We start from the raw sequence: 21,613 nt of genomic DNA on the forward strand, positions 1-21,613 counted from the left end.
TGATGATTGAAAGATATACTGTGAATAAGTAACAGACATCTTGCCTAGTCTTTATAAACAGTATGTGTTTTTTATAAACAGTATATGGTTTTTATAAACAGTATATGTTGTTTATTATTTCCTCCAAAAGCCTACTGTTAGCCATAAACTACCAAGTAAAGAAACTCCCTTGAGTGTGCCCTGTAGACACAGATTCACAACATATGTAGATAGACATGGTTATACCTGACAACTAGCAAATATTCCTTCTGATTATTTATTTCATGGTTCAACTTACCAGGCATGATGTCATTTCCTAAGGAGGAACAGATGGGATGAAATCTCAAAGCCTAGTAAAATTTAAAAAATAAAAAAGTCCCGAGATGAGTTTTTCCCTAAGAAATATTTTAAAGTAAGCCTGTGGGAAAAAAAGAAAAAAATCTCAAACAAACAAAAACACATTTGAACCATATCCAAGATCTTAGAAATCCCAGGTTTTTTTTTAGCAAATAGCCAGGCAATCGGGATGTTCTTAGTAAATATTTGTGGAATATATGAATGCATGATGAACAAATGAATACATGAAATTGCAACATCTTTAAAGCACATTAGTCTGAGATGGGTGACCAATCCCGGTGGTGTTCTGGCCCATTGTGGTCCCCGTGGCCTTTGTTAAAGCTTAGAGAATATGCATGGTTTTTCTTCAAAGCTTCCTTCAAATTGAGCCCATCATTACGGGACATTCCACTCAGTCACTAGTAATTTTCTCAGCACAGCTTGAAACCCGCTTCTCCTCCAGTAGGTATTTTGCTTTCCTTTTACTCCTCAGAGCTATTTTTCTAAATGGGATTGCTTTTCACATGAACTGTGTGTGTCCTGCAGTGTGTGGGGCCTGCTGGGGAAGACTGACGGGGAGTGGAGATTTTCCACAGCCCCTTACCTGGTGATGCCAACACTGTGTTAGTTCCTAGTGGCATTGTGACTTAATCTTCCTACATTTAAAAAAAAAAAAGTCTTATATTGTTGCTCACTGTTTTAAATACTTCCAGAAGAGTAAATCCCAAGGGGGTAGAGCTGAACAGAACACCCCTAAATGGAATCCTCTCAACACCTGCCTCTTCTTTTCCAGCCTGGATACCCATTATTACCACTTTAAGTTGATCAACAAGGGACGTCGGATCCAACAGTTGTTCTGGATGAATGATAGCTTCCGACCCCAGGCCAAGCTGAGTAAGAAGGGCCGGATTAAGAAGGGACATGCTCATGTCCGACCCCAGCCCAGTGGCTCTCAGGAGCCCAGGGATCCACAGAGCCCCGTGTTTCATCTCCACCCCGCCAGCATGGAGCTATACCCAGGCCAGGCAATCGATGTGATACTCGAAGGCTATTCTTCTACTCCCAGGGTAAGGGGACAGCACATTTGGAAGCTATTGTTTTTTCCTAAATAAATCTCTACTGTATCTATTTCTTAGGAAAGTTCCTTGACATTTGTCTGAGGAAGGATATGGTTTCTCAAGGATTGTGTACAGTCCTGAGTTACCATGGTAGCATCCATCGCTTTCGGGGTGCAGCTCTGCTCAGTCTTCAATTTGTTTCTATAGCTCTTGTGAACGCAATCTTAAAAGGAAGTTCTCATGCCCAGGGTCCACAGTGACCAGCCAACAAGTCTCTGGTAGAAAAACATCCAGTTTTTAGCCAAAGCAAATTCTCCTATTAACACTTAGCAGGATTAATTTAATATTCATTCAAAAAGGGTGTTTATATCGACACTCTGGGCTGCCTCTCCTATTCAGGTTTTGGGACATCCCTGTTCCTTTCTTTCCAGCCTGACTACAACTCACATTTCAAAACATCTTCTTTTTATGCATTAATAAAAGAGCCACATTTATCTTCAGCAACTCTGATTCCCTGCTTTTATTTACATGATCTCCATACACTCTACGTAAAACATTTCAGTAGGTCCAAATCATGTGTGTTTCTCTATCCCTATTCTCTCACAGTGTGGAAATCATTAAAAAACTAGGCCGGGCGTGGTGGCTCACGCCTGTAATCCCAGCACTTTGGGAGGCCGAGGCGGGCGGATCACAAGGTCAGGAGATCGAGAACATCCTGGCTAACACAGTGAAACCCCATCTCTACTAAACATACGAAAAATTAGCCGAGTGAGGTGGCGGGCGCCTGTAGTCCCAGCTACTCGGGAGGCTGAGGCAGGAGAATGGCGTGAACCTGGGAGGCGGAGCTTGCAGTGAGCCGAGATCGCGCCATTGCACTCCAGCCTGGGCGACAGCGAGACTCTGTCTCAAAAAAAAAAAAACTAAAGGAAAGGCTTTCAAAGTCACTTAAGAGTCTCTCCCTCCCGACAAAATGCAGACCTTGTAGATGAGAAATGATGCTTGCTTAAGATCCTGCTTGTGTCGCCAAATTTGGAGGTGATACTGACTTTTCCCCACATTAAATAGGAAGCAAAAAGAACTTTGTCTCCCAGTAGACACAGCTGGAAAGCTAGTCCCTTGCTTAGCTTCTCTAAGGTCACAGATTCCACTTTATTTCATTAGATTATTTCTTCATAGAGCATTTTCAGGTAAAACGCATCCTCAGTTAAAAAAAGGGGGGGTTATCTCTCATTGTGGAAAAGGTAATGTGTTCCTTCTCTCTGTTATTCAGGTGATCAGCCAACTTTTATTGTGTGTATACCATGTGACAAATGCTGTGCTAGGCACTGAGGATGCAAAGATGAATAGAACACAGGCCCTTATCTCAAGACACTGACAGCTGTTGGAAGAGCATATTTATAATGTGGTTATCAAGAGTTGTCCATATTTTTGAAGGCATTAATTCTGAGCAGCTGGGGGACTAAACTCAGCTTAAGCTTTTCTAAAAGCGTCCCCAAATGGTCTTCTAAATCATGCTACATAATTGAGAAGAGACTGGAATGCATTAACATCCCTAACCTGAGCACTCTTCAATATAACCTATTCATGGCTGCAAATTCACTTTTGATCCTTTCTGCTTTATAAAAATCTAGGCTTTTTGAGTCCAAAGAAATATTAATTCCTAATGCATGATTTTTAAATGTTTAAGTATAAAAGGCAAAAATTTGGCTGGGCGCGGTGGCTCACGCCTGTAATCCCAGCACTTTGGGAGGCCGAGGTGGGTGGGTCACCTGAGGTCGGGAGTTCGAGACCAGCCTGACCAACATGGAGAAACCCCGTGTCTACTAAAAGTACAAAATTAGCCAAGCGTGGTGGCACATGCCTGTAATCCCAGCTACTTGGGAGGCTGAGGCAGGAGAATCGCTTGAACTGGGGAGGCAGAGGTTGCAGTGCGCTGAGATTGCACCATTGCACTCCAGCCTGGGCAACAAGAGCAAAACTCCATCTGAAAAAAAAAGAAAAAAAGAAAAAGGCAAAAATTTTCCGACTACAGTTTTCAATAGTTTATTAAGAAATCATATAACTACCTTTGAACTATAAGCCCCACGAAAGATTTTATCTGTCTTGTTCATCAATGTTTTTACTCCCAGCACCCAACACAGCTCCTAATGCATAATAGATCATAATATAACTATACATATGTATATAGAACTGAATGTAAATCAACTGCCTCAGAGCAGTCAGAAATAAATACAGAATCCATCAAAGCTATGTTTAACTAATAAAAACATAATCATGTGACAAAGAGCAGTCCCTGAAACGTACTATTCAGAAAAGTATGCTCTTCCTTGTGTCCCTAGGCAGGTAGTCGGAAATCCATTTTCTGTCAGTGGGCAAATAAGTATTCTGAGTAAGTATTAAGTTATAGTTGTTCCCCAAATGCTGGCTTATCTCATTGGCAGATAGTTAAAGAGAAGCTCGTGTGCCGCGCCATCATCGGGGCACAGAAGGGGAAGAGCTTGGTGATGGCTGTGAACATCACCTGTGAGTTCGTTGCACCTCTCATCCAGCTCTCCACCAAGCAGCTCATCTACCGACTGGAGAAGGTCAGTGGGGTGTGCTGGCAAGGGCTGGGTGCTCCGACTAGGGTCAGCATGTTTACATTTTCATTTTGAAAGCTTAATTAATGGGCATCCTTTTCCACCCATTACTCAGCCCATGTTTTTTAAGCTTCAGAGGCCAGTACACATTCAACTAAAAATTCTGAATCTAAACCTACAATCCTTTGACATGAAGTTGCTGTGGAAATTCTATTTCCATCATTCCTGATGTCTAAGACCTAAGGGAAGTGGTATTCCAGTGCACTGAATATGCATTTTAGTCAATCATCTCACTTTAACCAGGTAAAATAAACTCAAGGCAGAGGAAGGATTGGAGTAGAATTATCGATAATTATAATTATCAGTAAGAATGTCTACCACTGATTGATTAGTATGTGCTGGACATGGAGCCATGTTCATTACATACATTTACCCAGTAGTCCCTCACAACAACCGTATGCAGCAGGTTCTGTCCTCATTCCCATGATGCACACGAGGAAACTGAGATACAGGTTAAGCTGGAGAATAATCAAAGTATTAGATTCACACTCTTTAACTTAAATGGCTCTACGTAAGGGCAGACAGTAAATGTCAGAGTTAGGGGACAAGGGAGAGAAGGTAGTGGCTGCTGCTCAGGGCAGGGGGTCAGGATAGTGAAGAGGTGGGGTAGAGGAGATATCACAATAGGCTTGGCCTGCCCCTAGACAGGCTTCCATCCAGAATTAATTACCATTCAAGACATGTAAGGAATGTCTGTTCTGAGTTGGGGATTGAGCTGGTACTGGAAATCTAGTGAACCAGACAAACATAACCAAAGCTAAGCTGGTTGATTTTAAACAAATTATTAAAATGTAATTGTTGAACTCACCATTATAAACATTGCTATTAAGAAGAGGTGCAAGGTGCTGGGAGGGCATGTATTAGGAGACATGATCTTGTTCGTCCATGTGGTCATGGATGGCTTTCTTGAGCAAGTGCCTCAAGTTGAGACTCCAAGTAAAAATAGAAGCTAGTCTGGTGACAAGGGAGGGGGAGAGAACTGTAGGCAGAGGGAATAGCTCACGCAAAGGGCTCAAGTTAGGAAAGGCCACATTGGACAGAGAATGTGCCAAGGATGGCAGAAGTCCATCTAGAGACGTGCAGTCTGCCTGGAAGGCATTATCTGAACTTTGGGTTTTGTTCTGGATGGCCATTGGAGGGCTTCCAGAAAGGAAATGACATGGTCAGATTCACTGAAACCATCATGCTGGCCACTGAATGGAATGTTTATTAAGGCCTATCATGTGCTAGGCACAGTGTTGGGGGCTAGAGATACAACAGTGAGAACAGTCCTCCCTGATAAATTTCACAGCCTGCTGGGAAGGCCAAGCATTAAGTAAGTCACTGCCCCACAGTGTGATATTTGCTGTCACACAAAAACACTGGGTGTGGCAGTGCCTAACCAGTCATGAGGAATCAGCTGGGTTCCTTTTATTACCTGGAGGTTTGCAGAAGAATGTTCAAGACCATTTATTTTGGTAGTGGATTCCATCATATTTTGTTCATTAAAACAAATTAGTATCTATTGATTATCACCATGGGAAAGATGTTCTGCTAGGAGATGAAAAAAGGAGCTTGTGGTCCAGTAGGAGAGGTGAGAGGTACAAGTTCAATTCAAATCAACAAGTAACTTTTGAGCAGGTGTATCGGTCACCTACAATATATAAGGCAGAAAAGACACAGCAAAGACCATGGCTTATCAGTCTCAGGAAACTTACACAGGAACAGAAAACCAAGCACTGCGTGTTCTCACTCATAAGTGAGAGTTGAACAGTGAGAATACGTGGACACAGGGAAGGGAACATCACACACTGGGGTCTGTCGTGGGGTCGGGGGCAAGGGGAGGGAGAGCATTAAGACAAATATCTAATGCATGTGGGGCTTAAAACCTAGATGATGGGTTGATTGGTGCAGCAAACCACCATGGCACATGTATACCCATATAACAAACCTGCACGTTCTGCACATGTATCCCAGGACTTAAAATAAAATAAAATAAAATAACCATGGCTTGGCTTAATAGATGAGTGGGGAAGGTGGACGTTGTTAGTTTAGCTTCCCGTCACTGAAACCCAAGCTAAATCCGAAGCCAGCAAGCTCCATGAGACATGTAAAAGGAAAATACGAGTTCCTGCTACAGTTATTAAGCTTTATTGCTCCATTTTAAATTCTTCATTTTTAAGTAATCAGGAAAGATATTTATTGGCAACAGCTGCACTGAAGTTGGTGGCATTGTATTTTCCCTGAATGCCATTATTGGGAGAAAACTCAGTGAATATTTATTGAATAGCTATTCTGGGCAAGATGTGATATATGTTAAATACGCAGCCTAGTTTCTTATTAGATTTCTCTAAGCCCATAAACACTCATAAAAATGTGTGGGTAGTGCTCTTTTTCTTCTCTTTATATCCTTGTGCCTTTTGCGGGGTGGGGGGGTGGGAATGTTTTTATTTAAATGTCTATTGTTTGAATTTATTACTAGGTTAAAATATGCACATATTTGGAATATGGCAGTAACTTCTTATTGACTCAAAAAGTGAATTGAGCTACAGTTCCCTGCTTATTTTTTTCCACCCTTCTCTCCTTCCCCACAAAGATGAGAAGTTTGAAATCTGTCCTATTACTGTATTTTTCATTTTCATTTCTTGCTCACATTTAATCCACATCAGGGACAATGAAGAAATGCAGCTTCATTACCCAGCATATGCAAGAGACTTGTTAGGTCTCAGTATTCAGATTTAATTGTATAACATCCAATTATCTGTTCTGTCTCCCTGTTTTCAGCTCAAGGGCAGTGCATCTGATTTGGTACATTAGAATATAATGATACCAACCTTGTCTATGGGAAGAATTTTTCTGTAGCTGTTTCCTCAGATTTGGTCTACTTTATTACTATCGTACCATTCATAAGCCACAGAGATGAAACCACATCTCTGTGGGGTTGAAAAGGTCAATTAAAACTAGCAGCCACTTTTCTTCATGAAGTTCCAGCAGCACATTCTGTCTGCTGATATTTGGGGAGACGAACAACTCAAACAGAAGGGGTCATTTTAAAATAGAATGGCCTCTCTGTGCTTGACTCCTTCTCATCAGTAGCCTCTAAATGGCCTCTTGCCAAAACCAACCAAGTGTGGCTTCTGTACTTCAAAGCCATCTGCAGTGACACAGCAGCCTTCAGGGAAGGTCACTGGGTGGACAGTTCTCCATGCAGCCTTAGTAGGGCCCAGAGTACTGCTTCATCCCTCCCTAAACCATAGTATACAACCCGCAGAGGCAAGGTGAGTCTGCTTCCGTGCTACCCCATATTAGAGGGAGGGAAACAAAGGCTGGTATCTCATGGCAAATGCCAGATCTAACCACTAAAGTCACCCCGGGAGTGCACAGGGAGACTCATAGAGTACAACCAAGGCATGAGGCTCAAGCCAAGGGACACTGGTCACCTGAGCTCACCCAGGAACCACAATGGAAGGAAGACTGTGCTAGGCATGGAACTGGAAGACAGAGCCATATCAAAGTATGAAATTAGGAGGGCTTAACTGATATTGGCACAAAGAGAAAAGGCAAATGAAAACAAAGAGGCCTAGGAAAGAGAGGCTAGAGTTGTCAGAAGACCCAGGGGATGATCGGAGGGAGGTTCTTTTTGGAGGCCAAAGATTGAGGCTCCTGGTCACCCCCTGATGATACTAAAGAATCCTCTTTCTAGAGAATACAAGAAATAATGTGGGCCCCAACATCAGAATGAGAAAAATCCAGTCTGGCCAGAAACTCTCAACTCGAGATTCATTTCCGATGCCTTCTCTAGTTGAAAAGTTAAATCTGGGCCAGGCGCGGTGGCCCACACCTATAATGCCAGCACTTTGGGAGGCTGAAGTGGGTGGATCATGAGGTCAAGAGATCGAGACCATCCTGGCCAACATAGTGAAACCCCATCTCTACAAAAAATACAAAAATTAGCTGGGCATGGTGGCATGTGCCTGTAATCCCAGCTACTTTGGAGGCTGAGGCAAGAGAATCACTTGAACTTGGGAGGCAGAGGTTGCAGTGAGCTGAGATCACACCACTGCACTCCAGCCTGGGTGACAGAGCAAGACTCTGTCTCAAAAAAAAAAAAAAGAAAAAGAAAAATTAAATCTAATGTATCTAACAGAGTAAAAAGATACTTGTAAATCAACTCTCCTGGTATTATCAGGAAAAGTTTACAGGAAATAGGTCTGATCATTTGTCAATATAACAAGATATATGCAAATCGGATATTTTAAGCCTGGAAAAATATTATACAAGGGAAAAATGTTTTATTCATTATAATGATAGCTATATTTATGCATAAGATATAACTAACTTTTTAGACTTTGTCTTATGACACTGTGGAAGGCCCTATAATAATAGTTCTATCCAGAAGCATGGCTTCTGTAGGTTTTCTCAATTAGGCACCAAGGGGGTAAAAAAATCTAATCTGTGTTGTCTGGGTTATGTAGGTCCACTTTTCAGTAGTCCACTATACATCATTCCACATGATTTATCTTTTTTTTTTTTTCCTTGAGACTGAGTCCCACTCTATTGCCCAGGCTGGAGTGCAGTTGTGTGATCTCGGCTCAGTGCAACCTCTGCCTCCTGGGTTCAAGTGATCCTCATGCCTCAGCCTCCGGAGTAGCTGGGATTACAGGTGCCCGCCACCATGACTGGCTAATTTTTGTATTTTTAGTAGAGACGGGATTTCACCATGTTGGCCAGGCTGGTCTCAAACTCCTGACCTCAAGTAATCCACCGGTCTTGGCCTCCCAAAGTGCTGGGATTACAGGCATGAGCCTCTGCACCTGGCCTCCACATGATTAATCTAAAGTTCTACAAGGGAGAAAAATGTATGTATACATCTACATATATATGCATATATATATATACACACACAGAAAGAAAGAGAAAGATCGCTAAATTTGTTCTAAACAATGAATCTGAGACTTGTTGCTAAAAGCTTACTGTATTTACCATAAGTTGATTTGTTTCCTCTTTTTCTGTTTTTTTTTTTTTTTTTTGAGACGGAGTCTCGCTCTGTCGCCCAGGCTGGAGTGCAGTGGCGCAATCTCGGCTCACTGCAAGCTCCGCCTCCTGGGTTCATGCCATTCTCCTGCCTCAGCCTCTCCGAGTAGCTGGGACTACAGGCGCCCGCCACTACACCTGGCTAATTTTTTTTTTTTTGTATTTTTAGTAGAGACGGGGTTTCACCGTGGTCTCGATCTCCTGACCTCGTGATCCGCCCGCCTCGGCCTCCCAAAGTGCTGGGATTACAAGCGTGAGCCACCGCGCCCGGCCTCTTTTTCTGTTTTTGCAGAAACCTAACAGTATCCTGAAACCTGATTACCAGCCCTTGGCCATAAAGAACATTTCCACCCTGCCTGTGAACTTGTTGCTGTCAACATCTGGACCCTTCTTTATATGTGAGACTGATAAATCCCTGCTGCCGGCAACTCCTGAGGTACCTTAATAGGGGGCTGTTCTGGCAAGCTGTCCGGGGTGGGGTGGGGTGGAGTGTGATAAAGGAAGAGAAGAGTAACAATTCACCACCCAACTTCAGCTCAGAAAGATGTAAAGGATCCAGGAAGCAAACAGGGAAGACTACAGAAAATTTAAACTGAGTGGTAAATCAGATGGAGAAACTGAGGCCCAGTATTTTGCTCAAGGTCTCACAGCTAGTAAGTGGCAGAACTAGGATTTGGAGCTAACTACTGTGTCTCCAGAGCCTTTAATCTTAGGAATTAATGTCCCTTGTATATGAAACATTTCTTCAAGTTTTTTGGAGAAAAAATTCAAACATGATGTTTTTTAGAAAAGAATGTAGTCTAATTCCATTTTTGTAAAATCCTATTATTCCTCTCTCACATCTGGACTAACATCTACCAAATGATAACTCTGAGAAATAATGTATTGTGAAATTCGGAATAAATTTCTCATTTCTTCTTTGTGCGTTTATATATAATGTAAATTTTTGTATCATTTCTACAAAACAATAATGTCATTTTCCTGAAAAAAAAAAAAGTTAAGTCAATCTTCAAAACATTTAATCACCAAGCATGGCGATACCGAGTGCTACACATGCCATGATCTACAAGGGTGGGTCCTAACTTATGCCCAGCCCCTTGTGCCAGTGGTAAGATCAAAGGCCAGGTGGCTGGGCTGGCTTTCAGCTGGGATTAGGCCAATGCTGAAGAGTCATTACTCTCTCTCTGATTGTTGAATCAGGTGAGTGGCTTTATCAACTGAAACCATCTAATCATGTCATTAAATGCACAGTTAAATACCAGAATCATTTAAGCCCAGTGGAAAAATGAGGTGCACTGAAAACAGATTGATTCCTGTGTTCATTCTTCCCAACTGCCTCAGGGCACTTGCTGCAAAACCACAAGGTGGCTTTCATGCCCACTAAATGTGGGAATTGAGCAATGCCTAAAAAAGCCAACTCATAGCCAGCCTTTCTACGGGAAGGTGTTACTGCAGACACTGGCATCAAGGAACACATAGGGATTGGAATCAAAGACAGAAAAGAACAAATAAAATGTACTGAACAAACGCTGTTCAGCTCTGGACTGTCATTTTAAGTTGAATAGAAAACAGCACAAAGTGGATGACACTATGCTTAAAAGTTAGGATTGCTGACATTAGAAAAGAAATTAAATTACCTAATCTGTCTCTTTCTGGGTCACTCTCTACATAGCCCCCCACCCCCACCCCCCAGTGCTTTAGAAAACCCTTTTAAATATTTCTTAAGCAAAGAATTTTTCCCGCTTGCCTAAGGGCATTTCACAACCAAATTTATTTTTAGTTAAGAATATTTTATAATAGTTATTCATTGTAGACTTTTCCTTTACAACTCCTGAATTCTTATAACCCCACATAACACTTACCAAAATCTCTTCCTTTAAATAATTCCAGATTTTCCTTGCTTTCATTTTCAACTAATAAAACGTGTATCCATATACATAAGTGTCTATACTTAGATGCACTAGCTGTTTACGTATGAATGTGTATATGTATGTTTTTCATACTAATATGTGTGTTTATATGTGTGTGCATAAATATGCGTTTATTTGTGTGTGTGCATAAATACATGTAATGTGTATGTGTAAATACCTGGCTGTCCCGTTTCATGTAGCAGGGTGGAAATGCATAATACAGAAGTTAGTAATTTCCCCCTTATCTTGTTTGTAGCCTATTAAACTGGAAATTGATGAAGAAAAAAACCTACTGATCAAGTTTGACCCCTCCTACAGAAACGATCTGAACAACTGGGTGGCAGAAGAAATTCTAGCAATTAAGTATGTGGAACACCCTCAGATAGACAGCCTGGACCTGCACGGAGAAGTGCATTACCCCAACCTCAGCTTTGAGACAATGGAGCTGGATTTTGGCTGCATCCTGAATGATACTGAGCTCATTCGCTACATTACCATCACGAACTGCAGCCCGTTGGTTGTGAAGTTTCGCTGGTTCTTCTTGGTGAATGATGAGGAAAATCAAATAAGGTACCCCAGCACAGAACTTTTACAGAACTCTGCTTTTCATTTGGTTTCTCTTTCAGGCTTTTCACGGGGTTTTCTATATTCCATGTACTGGCCATTCATGAATATTTTCCGTTTTGACCACTAATTACTGACAGAATTAACTAGGAGCTTAAAATCACGATCCATCCTCGATTTTCTAACAGGAAACATAGATAAGACATCTTTGAAAGTCCCAGTCACCACCGAATTAACAAAGCAATATCCATAAGCCCACTTCAGTTTTGAATCTAGTGATCATTAGAAATTCATCACTAAAAAATAAAGTCTTTGTAGAATTTTTTAAATTATTATTTTACTGTGGTAATATATATACAACTTAACAAATTTTTAAGTGTGCAATACACTATTATTGACTATAAGTAAACCAGATTTCTAGAACTTATCTTGCCGCACTGAAACGTTATGCTTGTTGCCCATTCTCCTTTCTCCCCAGCCCCCACAACCACCATTCTACTCTTTGATTTTATTAATTTAACTATTTTAGCTACCTCATATAAGTGGGATCATGCAGTATATTAGTCTGTTTTCACACTGTTATAAAGAACTGCCTGAGAATGAGTAATTTATGAAGAAAAAAGTTTTAATTGACTCACAGTTCTACATAGCTGGGGAGGCCTCAGGAAATTTACAATCATGGCAGAAGGTGAAGGGGAAGCAAGGCATATCTTTCATGATGGCAGGAGAGACAGCAAGTGAGAGGGGAACTGCCAAACACTTTTTTTTTTTTTTTTTTTTTTTTTTTTGAGACAGAGTTTCGTTCTTGTCGCTCAGGCTAGAGTGTAATGGCGCTATCTGGGCTCACTGCAACCTCTGCCTCCCAGGTTCAAGCGATTCCCCTGCCTCAGCCTCCCGAGTAGCTGGGATTACAGGTGCCTGCCACCACGCCTGGCTTTTTTTTTTTCTTTTTTTTGTATTTCTGTATTTTTAGTAGAGATGGGGTTTCACCATGTTGGCCAGGCTGGTTTCAAACTCTTGACCTCAGGTAATCCGCCCGCCTCAGCCTCCCAAGGTGCTGGGATTACAGGTGTGGGTCACTGCACCTAGCCCTGCCAAACACTTTTAAACCATCAGATCTCATGAGAACTCACTCACTGTCAGGAGAACAGCATGGGGGAAACCACCTGCATGATCCAATCACCTCTCATCAGGTCCCTCCCTGAGCATGTGGGGATTACATTTTGAGATGAGATTTGGATGAAGACAGAGAGCCAAACCGTATCATGCAGTATCTTCCTGTGACTGGCTTATTTCATTGAGCATAATGTCTTCAGGGTTCATCCATGTCATTACATATTGCAGAATTTCCTTCTTTTTTAAGTTTGAACAAAATTCTAGCCCCTTGTATGTATATAACAAATTTTCTTTATCCATCCACCTGTTGATGGACATTTAGCTTGTTTCTACGTCTTGGCTATTGTGAATATTGCTGCAATGAACATGAGAGTGTTAATATCACTTTGAGATTCTGATTTCAATTCTTGAATAAATACCCAGAAGTGGGATTGCAGAATCACATGGTAGTTTTATTTTTAATTTTTAAAGGAACTTCCATACTGTTTTTCATAGTGGCTGCACCATTTTGCATTCCCAGTAACAGTGTGCCAGGGTTTCAGTTTCTCTGCATCCTCACCAACACTTGTTGTCTATTGTTTCTTTAGTAATAGCCGTCCTAACAGGTGTGAGGTGATATCTCATTGGGGTTTTTATTTGCATTTCCCTGATATTTAATGACACTGAGCATCTTTTCTATACCTGTTGTCATTTGTAGATCTTCTCTGGAGAAATGTCTATTTAAGTCCTTAGCCCATTTTTAAATTAGGTATTAGTGTTTTTTTGCCATTGAGTTGTAGGAGTTCTTATATATTTTGGAGATTAACCCCTTATCAGATATATGGTTCACTAATATTTTCTCCCTTTCCATAGGTTGAATTTTCACTCTATTCTTTCCTTTGCTGTGCAGAAGCTTTTTAGTTTGATGTGGTCATACTTGTTTACTTTTGGTTTTGTTGCTGCAGAATTTTCTTGAAAAGCATTTCAAACTCAAAGCACAGACTGAGTAGGACCCTACATTGATTATGTGCAGCACTGAGCTCCATGTTGCCTGTTTTACATATTTCAATGGGTTTCTGTTCTGGTTCATTTATGTATATGTATAGACATACATATAATTATAAAATAGAGGGAGGCAGCGATCGCTGCATTTTCTTCTTAGTTGGCAACCAGAACTAATGGGCTTTGTATATTTCCTTATTGGATATTGTGACACTCAGTTGTTAGCATGTGAATATTGGATGGCCATTCTTAACTGAGGAAATCTCGTGTTGTTTCCTTAGGGGCTTGTCAGTGCTTCCTGTCCGTAATCCTCATCTCATGTATGACAGTCACCCTCTTCTCTCCTGCACTTGTTACCACGGTAACGATGGCTCGCTCTGAATGTCTTCCGTAGACATCTAACGATGACCTAGCAAAGCATTGAAGCCGGCAGCCGGTCCTGGGCCTGAGCACTGGAGTCTGCTCATTAAGTGCCAGGGACTGTTTGGGTTTGGAATGAAATTCTGTAGATGGTGAACATTTAATATAATTATGGAAAAATCAGCCAACCCGACCTAATGCACTTCAAATACCAGATTTTGTGAAGTGATTCTGATGTAACATAGCTAAATGAGTTTATTCCATCTGGGAGCAAGGACATGCTTCATTTATTTTTTTATTTTTGAGAGGCTACTTTCATAATTAAAGTGATGAAATTTTGAAAATGTACTTGGCCACTACTGAAGATGATACACTTAATTTTTCATTGGTTTAAGCATTTATTTAACCATTTTTCTCTTTCTTCAGCATCTTGCTATCTCTTGATATTGAGCCTCTGCTTATAACTTGTTTGTTCATTCATTTACTCAGTCAGAGAGTCAGTCAGAAAACATTTGATAAGTGATTATTGTGGGCCACATATTGAGGAATCAGCAATATAAAAGTGAACAAGATGTGACCCCTGTCCTCAGGCTAGTGGAGAAAGCAGACATGTACCAAAGTGGACATGTGGCCATGCTGGGCTCTGTGGGTGGGAGGCCTGTGCCCAGAGAAGTCAGAAAAGGCCGCATTGAGGAGCCACAGTTAAATGTTCCAGATGGAGAGGCAGGGAGACATTCTGAGCAACAGGAATAGCATGTATCTATTAGTTAGAATTCATGGGTTCAGTCTGTTGCAAGTCATTGAAAACCTGACCCTAAGCAAAAATTAAAGGAAAGGAAATTCATTGGTTTTCACAACTCAAAATTCCAGATTCACTTTGGCTTCTGGCCTGGCTTAAAGCAAGGATCATACAATGTCATCACTGGAGCCAGGTTCTCTGTCTCTCAGCTCTGCTCAGTTTCATGTGTTAACCTCATTCCCAGATTAGCTTTTCTCTCCTAATCACCCAATGGCTGCCAGCACTGCTGGGGCCATGTCCTTTTACACTCTGATCCACTGGAAAACAATATGAGGTCTTTCTCCCACAACTTCCAGGAGATTCACTCTGATGAGACCAACTGAGTCACATTTCTGTCCCCACTCCTTATCAGTCACTGTCAGGGGAGAGTGACACACTCATTATGGTTGACCTGGCCACATGCCCCACACCAAAGGCTGTGGATCATGATCTCAGAACCAGATGGACTGGAGGGGGTGGGAATGGGGTAGATCACCAAACAAAAACTGACAGAGGAAGAATTGATGCTGGAGAGCAAATGACACGCTCCTGCCATGGTGTTGGCGGAGGGTATGTCAGCGTGGCCGGTGGGCAGACCTCACTGGGTGGGAGAAGTTATAGGAGGTGGATGTGGAGAGGTATGTTGGCAGAAGTGTGTGAGAGGCCTGGTATTCCAGAAGGAATTAACGCTCTTTCTTGGAGGCAATGGTAGGATTTGTAATCAAGAAGGTGACAGGTTTTTTCAGAAAGGCAACGCTTAGCAGCATTCAGCACAGCGACCAACCCTACCTTCCTGAAATACATTCCTTTCTCGGCTTGCAGAACACCGTATTTTCCTACTTTTCCTCTTGTCCCCTCAACAACTTCTCAGTTCTCTGCCAGCAACAACTCCACTGGAGTAGAAGGATGGAGGACTCTGTCCTCGGCTTTCTCCTCTTCCTGGAAATTGACGCGCCCCCATAGCTCCAGTCAGCTTTTTTGCCAAGGCTTCCCAGTGCCTGTCTTCACCGAGCCCCCTCTGCTGAGTTCCAAGTCTGTTGCCTTCTTGACATCTCCTCTTGGACATCCCTTGGATGCCTCCCAGGTGATCTATGCCTAGTGTGTTCCACGTAAGCTCTGTTCCCTCCCTGCTCACCCCCCGACTCTCCTCCAGGGCACCCTGTCCCAGTAAACGACATCACTGCTCTCCTGGGAGGCATTAGGATTTCTTCCTCTCTCTAACCCCACCCATCCTATCAAATCCACCACCAACTTCTACCTATTCTGCCTTCTGAAAAACTAATTCCCATTTCCACTGCTGTTACCCTGGCTCAAGCCATCATTGCCTGTTGCTGGGACCGTGGTCACAGCCCTACCTGGGCTTTCTGCTTCTATGCATGCACCACAGCTCCTACTCCCCTCAGTAGCCATGCCACTGCCCTGGCGTTAAGCCTTTAATAACTACCTGTGCTTCTTGGAATAAAGTACAGAGCACTCACTCTATTCTGCAAGGCTCAGCATGTGTTCGTCCCTGCGTTCCTCTCCAGTTTAGCTCTCTGCTTCCGGCACTGACCTTTCTGTTTACCCAACACGCTGGCCTCTGTCCTGCCCAGTGCTGTTCCTGTCCAACTGCCCCCTTCTTTGCTGGAAGCTCCTCCCCAGCCCCACCTAGCTGTCCCTGCCCCTTCTTCAGACTTCAGCTTCACCATCCTTCTGCAGGGAAGCCTTCTCCAAGATCCATCCTTAGGCCAGAGCCCCTGTTAGGACATTGGTACCCCCATCTCCTTGGTGACTCACATCACACCTCTGCTTATGGCTCAGTGTCCATCTTCCTAGCATCTCTTAATCCCCGTGAGGCCAGCAAGCACACCTGCCCTATCACTTCTGGAGCCCCAGAGTCCAGCACAGTCCCCAGCACAGAGTACATCCTCAAAGGGTGTTTCTTGGTGAATCAGCTGCTCCCACCTGGGTATTTGTAGAAAGAAGGAGATCATTTCATACCTGGCTTGAGATTCCTCTCTCTCAGCTTCCTGGCACCCGCCAAAGAGAAAGGTTGCAGGCATAAATGTCACCTAGAATAGACAAAAAAAAAAAAGCCACCTGGTTTCCAGACAGACTGTCTCTGTGTAGGACGTCTGAAAAACATAAACCACTCTGGCTAAAGGTCACTTTTATCAGATGTACACCAACACTAACCTTTCTTATCCAGTTAGGATTCTTCTAAGCCTTACAGTTAGTAAAAGAAACAGAAGTGTAAGAGAGGGTTTTCTTTTTCTTTTATTAGGTAGGTCTGAGGTCACCTAGACACTCTCATGTTCCTTCACAACACATGTACATCTGCGGTGTGTGTGCATGCACGTGTGTGCATGTGACTTTGTAGGCAGTTCTCACTCATCTATTTAAAGCATCCCTCTTGTTTGAGCACACATATTTTCCCCAAGTTGGCCCTCATGTCACATCTAAGAACAAAGAAAGAAGTAAAATGGACAAGCATGCTAAATAAGTCCTCGGTAAGAGGAAAAGGCAGCCATTGCCTTTGAAGCCTGTGAGTTTGTGCCCGTGACAGGAACCTGGGTCAACCATGGTGGATGGCAGTCTCTCCCCCTCCCACATCTGCATGTAATGAGAAAGCTGGCATGAAGTGCCAGGGCTGGCCATTCATGACCACACAGCTGTCGCTGCAGGAGCCACCCTTTTATTAGGTCCATCTCTTCAGTCTAACTGATCGGCTTGATAAGAACACAATGCTTCATGGCACCTGTGTGAAAGAGAAGCACAAGGAAATGGTGCACTTGAACCAGCTTTTGCCTTTAAGAGGCCAGACTAGAGAGCCAACCCTCAGGGAGCCGAGCGGCCTCTGGCTTGGCTGGCATCTCTACCCAGTCTCAGAGCGGGGAAGCTGAGGTCGCACTAGAACTTAGAGCATGTGGGCCAAGTGGTCTCCACGGACAGCTTTGGCTTTTCGTTTCCGAATCAGTTTATAAATAAATCGAATACAAGGGCCTAAGGGGAGCCAAGTCCTGCAGCAAAGGAATGTGTTATTCTCACATTGATTTTTCTATGATGAGCACCAGCCAGCCAATATGGAGATTGGAAGAGGAGGGTGGAAGGCCTGGAAGGAGGCTGGAGAAAGAGCTTCATTTTCTGGATGCTTCCATCTGCATCTTCATCATTCCTCAATTTCTGTTGCTTCAAAAGTGGATTTTTTTTTTTTTTTAAACAAAGTCTCACTCTGTCACCCAGGCGGGAGTGCAGTGGCACAATCTTGGTTCACCACAGCCTTAAACTCCTGGGTTCAAGCCAAGGACTACTGTAGCTGGGACTACAGGCATGCACCATTATACATGGCTAATTTCTGTTTTTTTGTTGTTTTTTGTTTGTTTATTTGTTTTGTAGAGACAGGGTCTTGCTATGTTTCCCAGGCTAGTCTGAATCTCCTAGGCTCAAGTGATCCTCCTACCTCAGTCTCCCGAAGTGCTGGGATTACAAGTGTGAGCCACTGTTCCTGGCCCAAAAGTGGAACTTTTCTAAGATGTGGTGTGTTAGTGGTAGTTGGGGTCCTGGGCTGCCGAATCAGACGTGGCTGGTTAGAATCCAAGCGCTGTGCTCCTCCTAGCCATGTGACCTTGTGCCGCAGTTGACTCACCTGTAAAATGGTAGTCTAAAAGAGTTGCTGTGAGGATTAAATGAAGTGTATCTTAACATGCATATGTCCCTGAGACATGCCAAGCACTCCCAAATTGGTGGCTGTTTTTAGGTTCTCTAAGGGTCTCTTCCTTTGTACCAAATGCTGCTAAGTGAAGCAGCCCCAGAATGCTATAGGGGCTCCTACAGGTCCTCCTATAGGAGCTCTAGGGTCCTTAGACAAGCACAGATGGACCCAGATTCCTTTTACTTCCAACAAATGATAGAAAATCCTTTTCTTATACCAGGCTGCATTCATCAAGGCCAAAGCCAGGCTTTAGTCAAACTTTGCCATGGCCTGTGTGTGGCTCAAGGGGGCCAGGGCCAGGCAGGCCTCCCCTCCCTACCTGTCACTCCTCCCTGCAGCCAGATAAGTCCAGACCTTGGCTTAGAGGCAGTTCCTTGCTCTGCCCAAGGCCCAATAAGAAAATAAAAATGTTTAGGGGAAATGTGATTATTTTTTCTTTCAGAATAAGCATTACTTTATTGAAGCCCACAAGGGCAGGTACTAAGTACCCTTAAACCACAGCTGTCCCCAGGTAGATCAGGGTGCTGGTGTCCGAGTCAGACTTTGGCTCAGCCACCTGTCCCATGTGACCCTGCTGAGTGGCTGAGCCTCCCTGAGCCTCAGCTCTTGTGTGAAATGAAGGAGGATAATAATGATGCCTTCCACAGAGGAATGTGGTGAGGATGCTAATGCTGCTTTGTTATTGAAGAAATTGAGGAGATGGATGCCTCTCTGATGTTGATACCAGGCCATATTTGAGCACTCCAGAGGCAGCTTTGAGATATTTTCTCCCACAATCAGTCTGAGGCCATTTCAGGATGTGGGGAGGTCTCACAGGGTCCACGGGCCGCAGGTGCCTCCCACTGATCTAAGCTTTTGTCCCTTCCATAAACATCCCTGTCTTCCTCATCAGCTTTGTACCTCTCAGAACGCTGTGAGCTCAAGTATTTGCGTTTTTCTTTTTCACCTCCCAGAGAAAAGTTTGGATTGGAGCCAAAAGTAAGCATTTAGCCCTGGGGCCAGAGGGAAGACAGGCCTGAGGAGGGGGCAAAAAGGTCATGAAGAGGAAACAGAATCAGGGGCCACAGCCCATTGTCTGCCCTGTCAGCCCCCTTTCTTCCCCAGCTCTCTGCCTACTGTGTCTGAGCTAGGATGACAGACTTACAGCCCCAAGAGTGAGCCCAGTGGGAAGGGGGCCCTCCCCCTAGCAACTTCCTGTGGCTGCTGTAACAGGTCACCACAAGCTGGGGGTATTGGAACAACACAGATCTCTTCTCTTCCCATTCTGGAGGCCGGAAGTCTGAAATCAATTTCACTGGGCCAGAACCAAGGTATGGACAGGGCCACCTCCCTCTGCTTCCTCCGGAAGCTGCAGGGAAAATCCCCTGCCTTTGCTGACTTCCAGAGCTTTGTTCCTTTCATTCTTTGCATTCCTGGTCTCTGGCCCTTCCTCCACCTTCAAAGCTTACTGCATAGCATCCCCTTCTCCCCTCTCTGGAGGAGCATGGCCCTCTGCCTCCCTCATGTAAGGGCACCTGTGGTTAGATCATTGGGCTGACTCATATACTCCAGGATAATCACCCCTTCTCTAGATCCTCAACTTAATCACATCTGCAAAGTCCCTTTTGCCATATAAGGTAACGTTCACAGGTTCCAGGGATTCAAACATTGACATCTTGAGGATGTCCCTTATCCAACCTATTCAGAGCCTCCAACATTACCAGCATTGAGTTCTTGTGCTCCCTTTACTCTCTTCCACACCAAGCAAGCTTTTAAAAATGGATCCTCTATTAGTGACCATATCATTAGAAGCCTTTGGTTGTAAGCAATGGTAATCCTGACTCAAACTTACAGAAAAAAAGAAAAGAAAAGCAGAATTTGTTGGTTCATGCATCTGGAAAGTCTAGGTTCAGGCTTCAGGCACAGCTTGATCCAGGACTTGAATAACATCACCTGCACCTAGTGTCTCTTCCATCATCCCTTGGCTCTGCCCTCTGCCATATTACCTCCATTCTCAGTCAGGTCCTAAACACACATGGTTGCAAGATGACTCAGCAGCTCCAGCTCTTCATATGCCAGGTTCAAGTCTCATAGGAGGAAGTAGAGTCCTGGGAGATGTTTTGCTGTAACTCACTGGCTCTGGTTGAATCCTGTGTCCCTCAACTATGGTCTGGGGATCTCACTGCTACTCCTGAGCCAGGCTGAATGTCAGAGATAGTCTAGTTCCCAGAGGGAAATGGAAGGTACCTGACCAAAGAAAGGGAGAATGGATGCTGGGCAGCAGAGAACAAAGATTCCACCTTCATAACTGATCAGGCTCATTGCATTTCCCTTGCTAGTCCTAAGCCAAAGAGATGGACATCTAACTGTGAAATTAGGTACCACCTGCGTGGAAGGGTATTTGAGGAACAAGACCACCTTACCAATGCCCTGAGACCTGATAAGCTGATTTACTCCTCAGGCACTGTGGAAAAGCAACTCACAACCAGACTTCATTCCCAGAATAGCCCCGTCACCGTACAGCCCTAAGCACCAGCTGTGCAGGCACCTTCCCGTTTTCTGTATGAAAGGCAAACTGCCTATTTTTGAAGCCTTAGAGTAAGACCATTGGTACAGTGTGAACAATTCACATCCTTACATTGGGAGAAACCTCTTTTAACAGCTTTCCAGAGCACAAAGAATATGTCCAAATAGGAAATGTTTCCTGTAGACAGATGTACATGGCCAAATCTTCAACATGGAGCTATTGGGAGCAATGAAAGGAAGCTTCCGTAATCTTGACCAATAGCAATAACTATGATTGAGTACCCACCATGTGCCAGGCGTCATTCTAACTCATTACATGTCATACAGCAACCCCAGAGAGTGAGGATGAATACCCACTTTTAGGGATCCAGGCACCTGAGCCCACATAGCAGATCCCAGACCCCATTTCTTTTTGTTAATAATTTCAACTTTGATTTTAAATTCGGGGATACATGTGCAGATTTGTTACATGGCAATATTGCATGATGCTAAAGTTTGGGGTATGAATCCCGTCACCCAGGTACTGAGCATACTTCTCGACAGGTAGTTTTTCTTTCTTTTTTTTTTTTTTTCAATTTCCAAATAATATCTGATCCTTGGCATTTTTAAAATTATACTTTAAGTTTTAGGGTACATGTGCACAACGTGCAGGTCAGTTACATATGTATACATGTGCCATGTTG

At 43.4% G+C, this 21,613-nt stretch overlaps 1 protein-coding gene across 1 annotated transcript in view; it reads left to right on the forward strand.

Moving 5' to 3' along the window:
• HYDIN (HYDIN axonemal central pair apparatus protein) overlaps positions 1-21,613 on the forward strand; it is a 397,956-nt gene that overhangs the window by 180,207 nt on the left and 196,136 nt on the right. The window contains exons 19-22 of the mRNA XM_032157850.2: positions 1,109-1,382; positions 3,815-3,958; positions 9,318-9,461; positions 11,192-11,505. Coding sequence (XP_032013741.1) covers positions 1,109-1,382; positions 3,815-3,958; positions 9,318-9,461; positions 11,192-11,505 — 876 coding nt within the window. The remainder of the gene's footprint in view (positions 1-1,108; positions 1,383-3,814; positions 3,959-9,317; positions 9,462-11,191; positions 11,506-21,613) is intronic.

This window comes from Hylobates moloch, unplaced genomic scaffold, assembly GCF_009828535.3.
Source record: "Hylobates moloch isolate HMO894 unplaced genomic scaffold, HMol_V3 SCAFFOLD_6, whole genome shotgun sequence".
In the NCBI taxonomy this organism is placed as follows: domain Eukaryota; kingdom Metazoa; phylum Chordata; class Mammalia; order Primates; family Hylobatidae; genus Hylobates; species Hylobates moloch.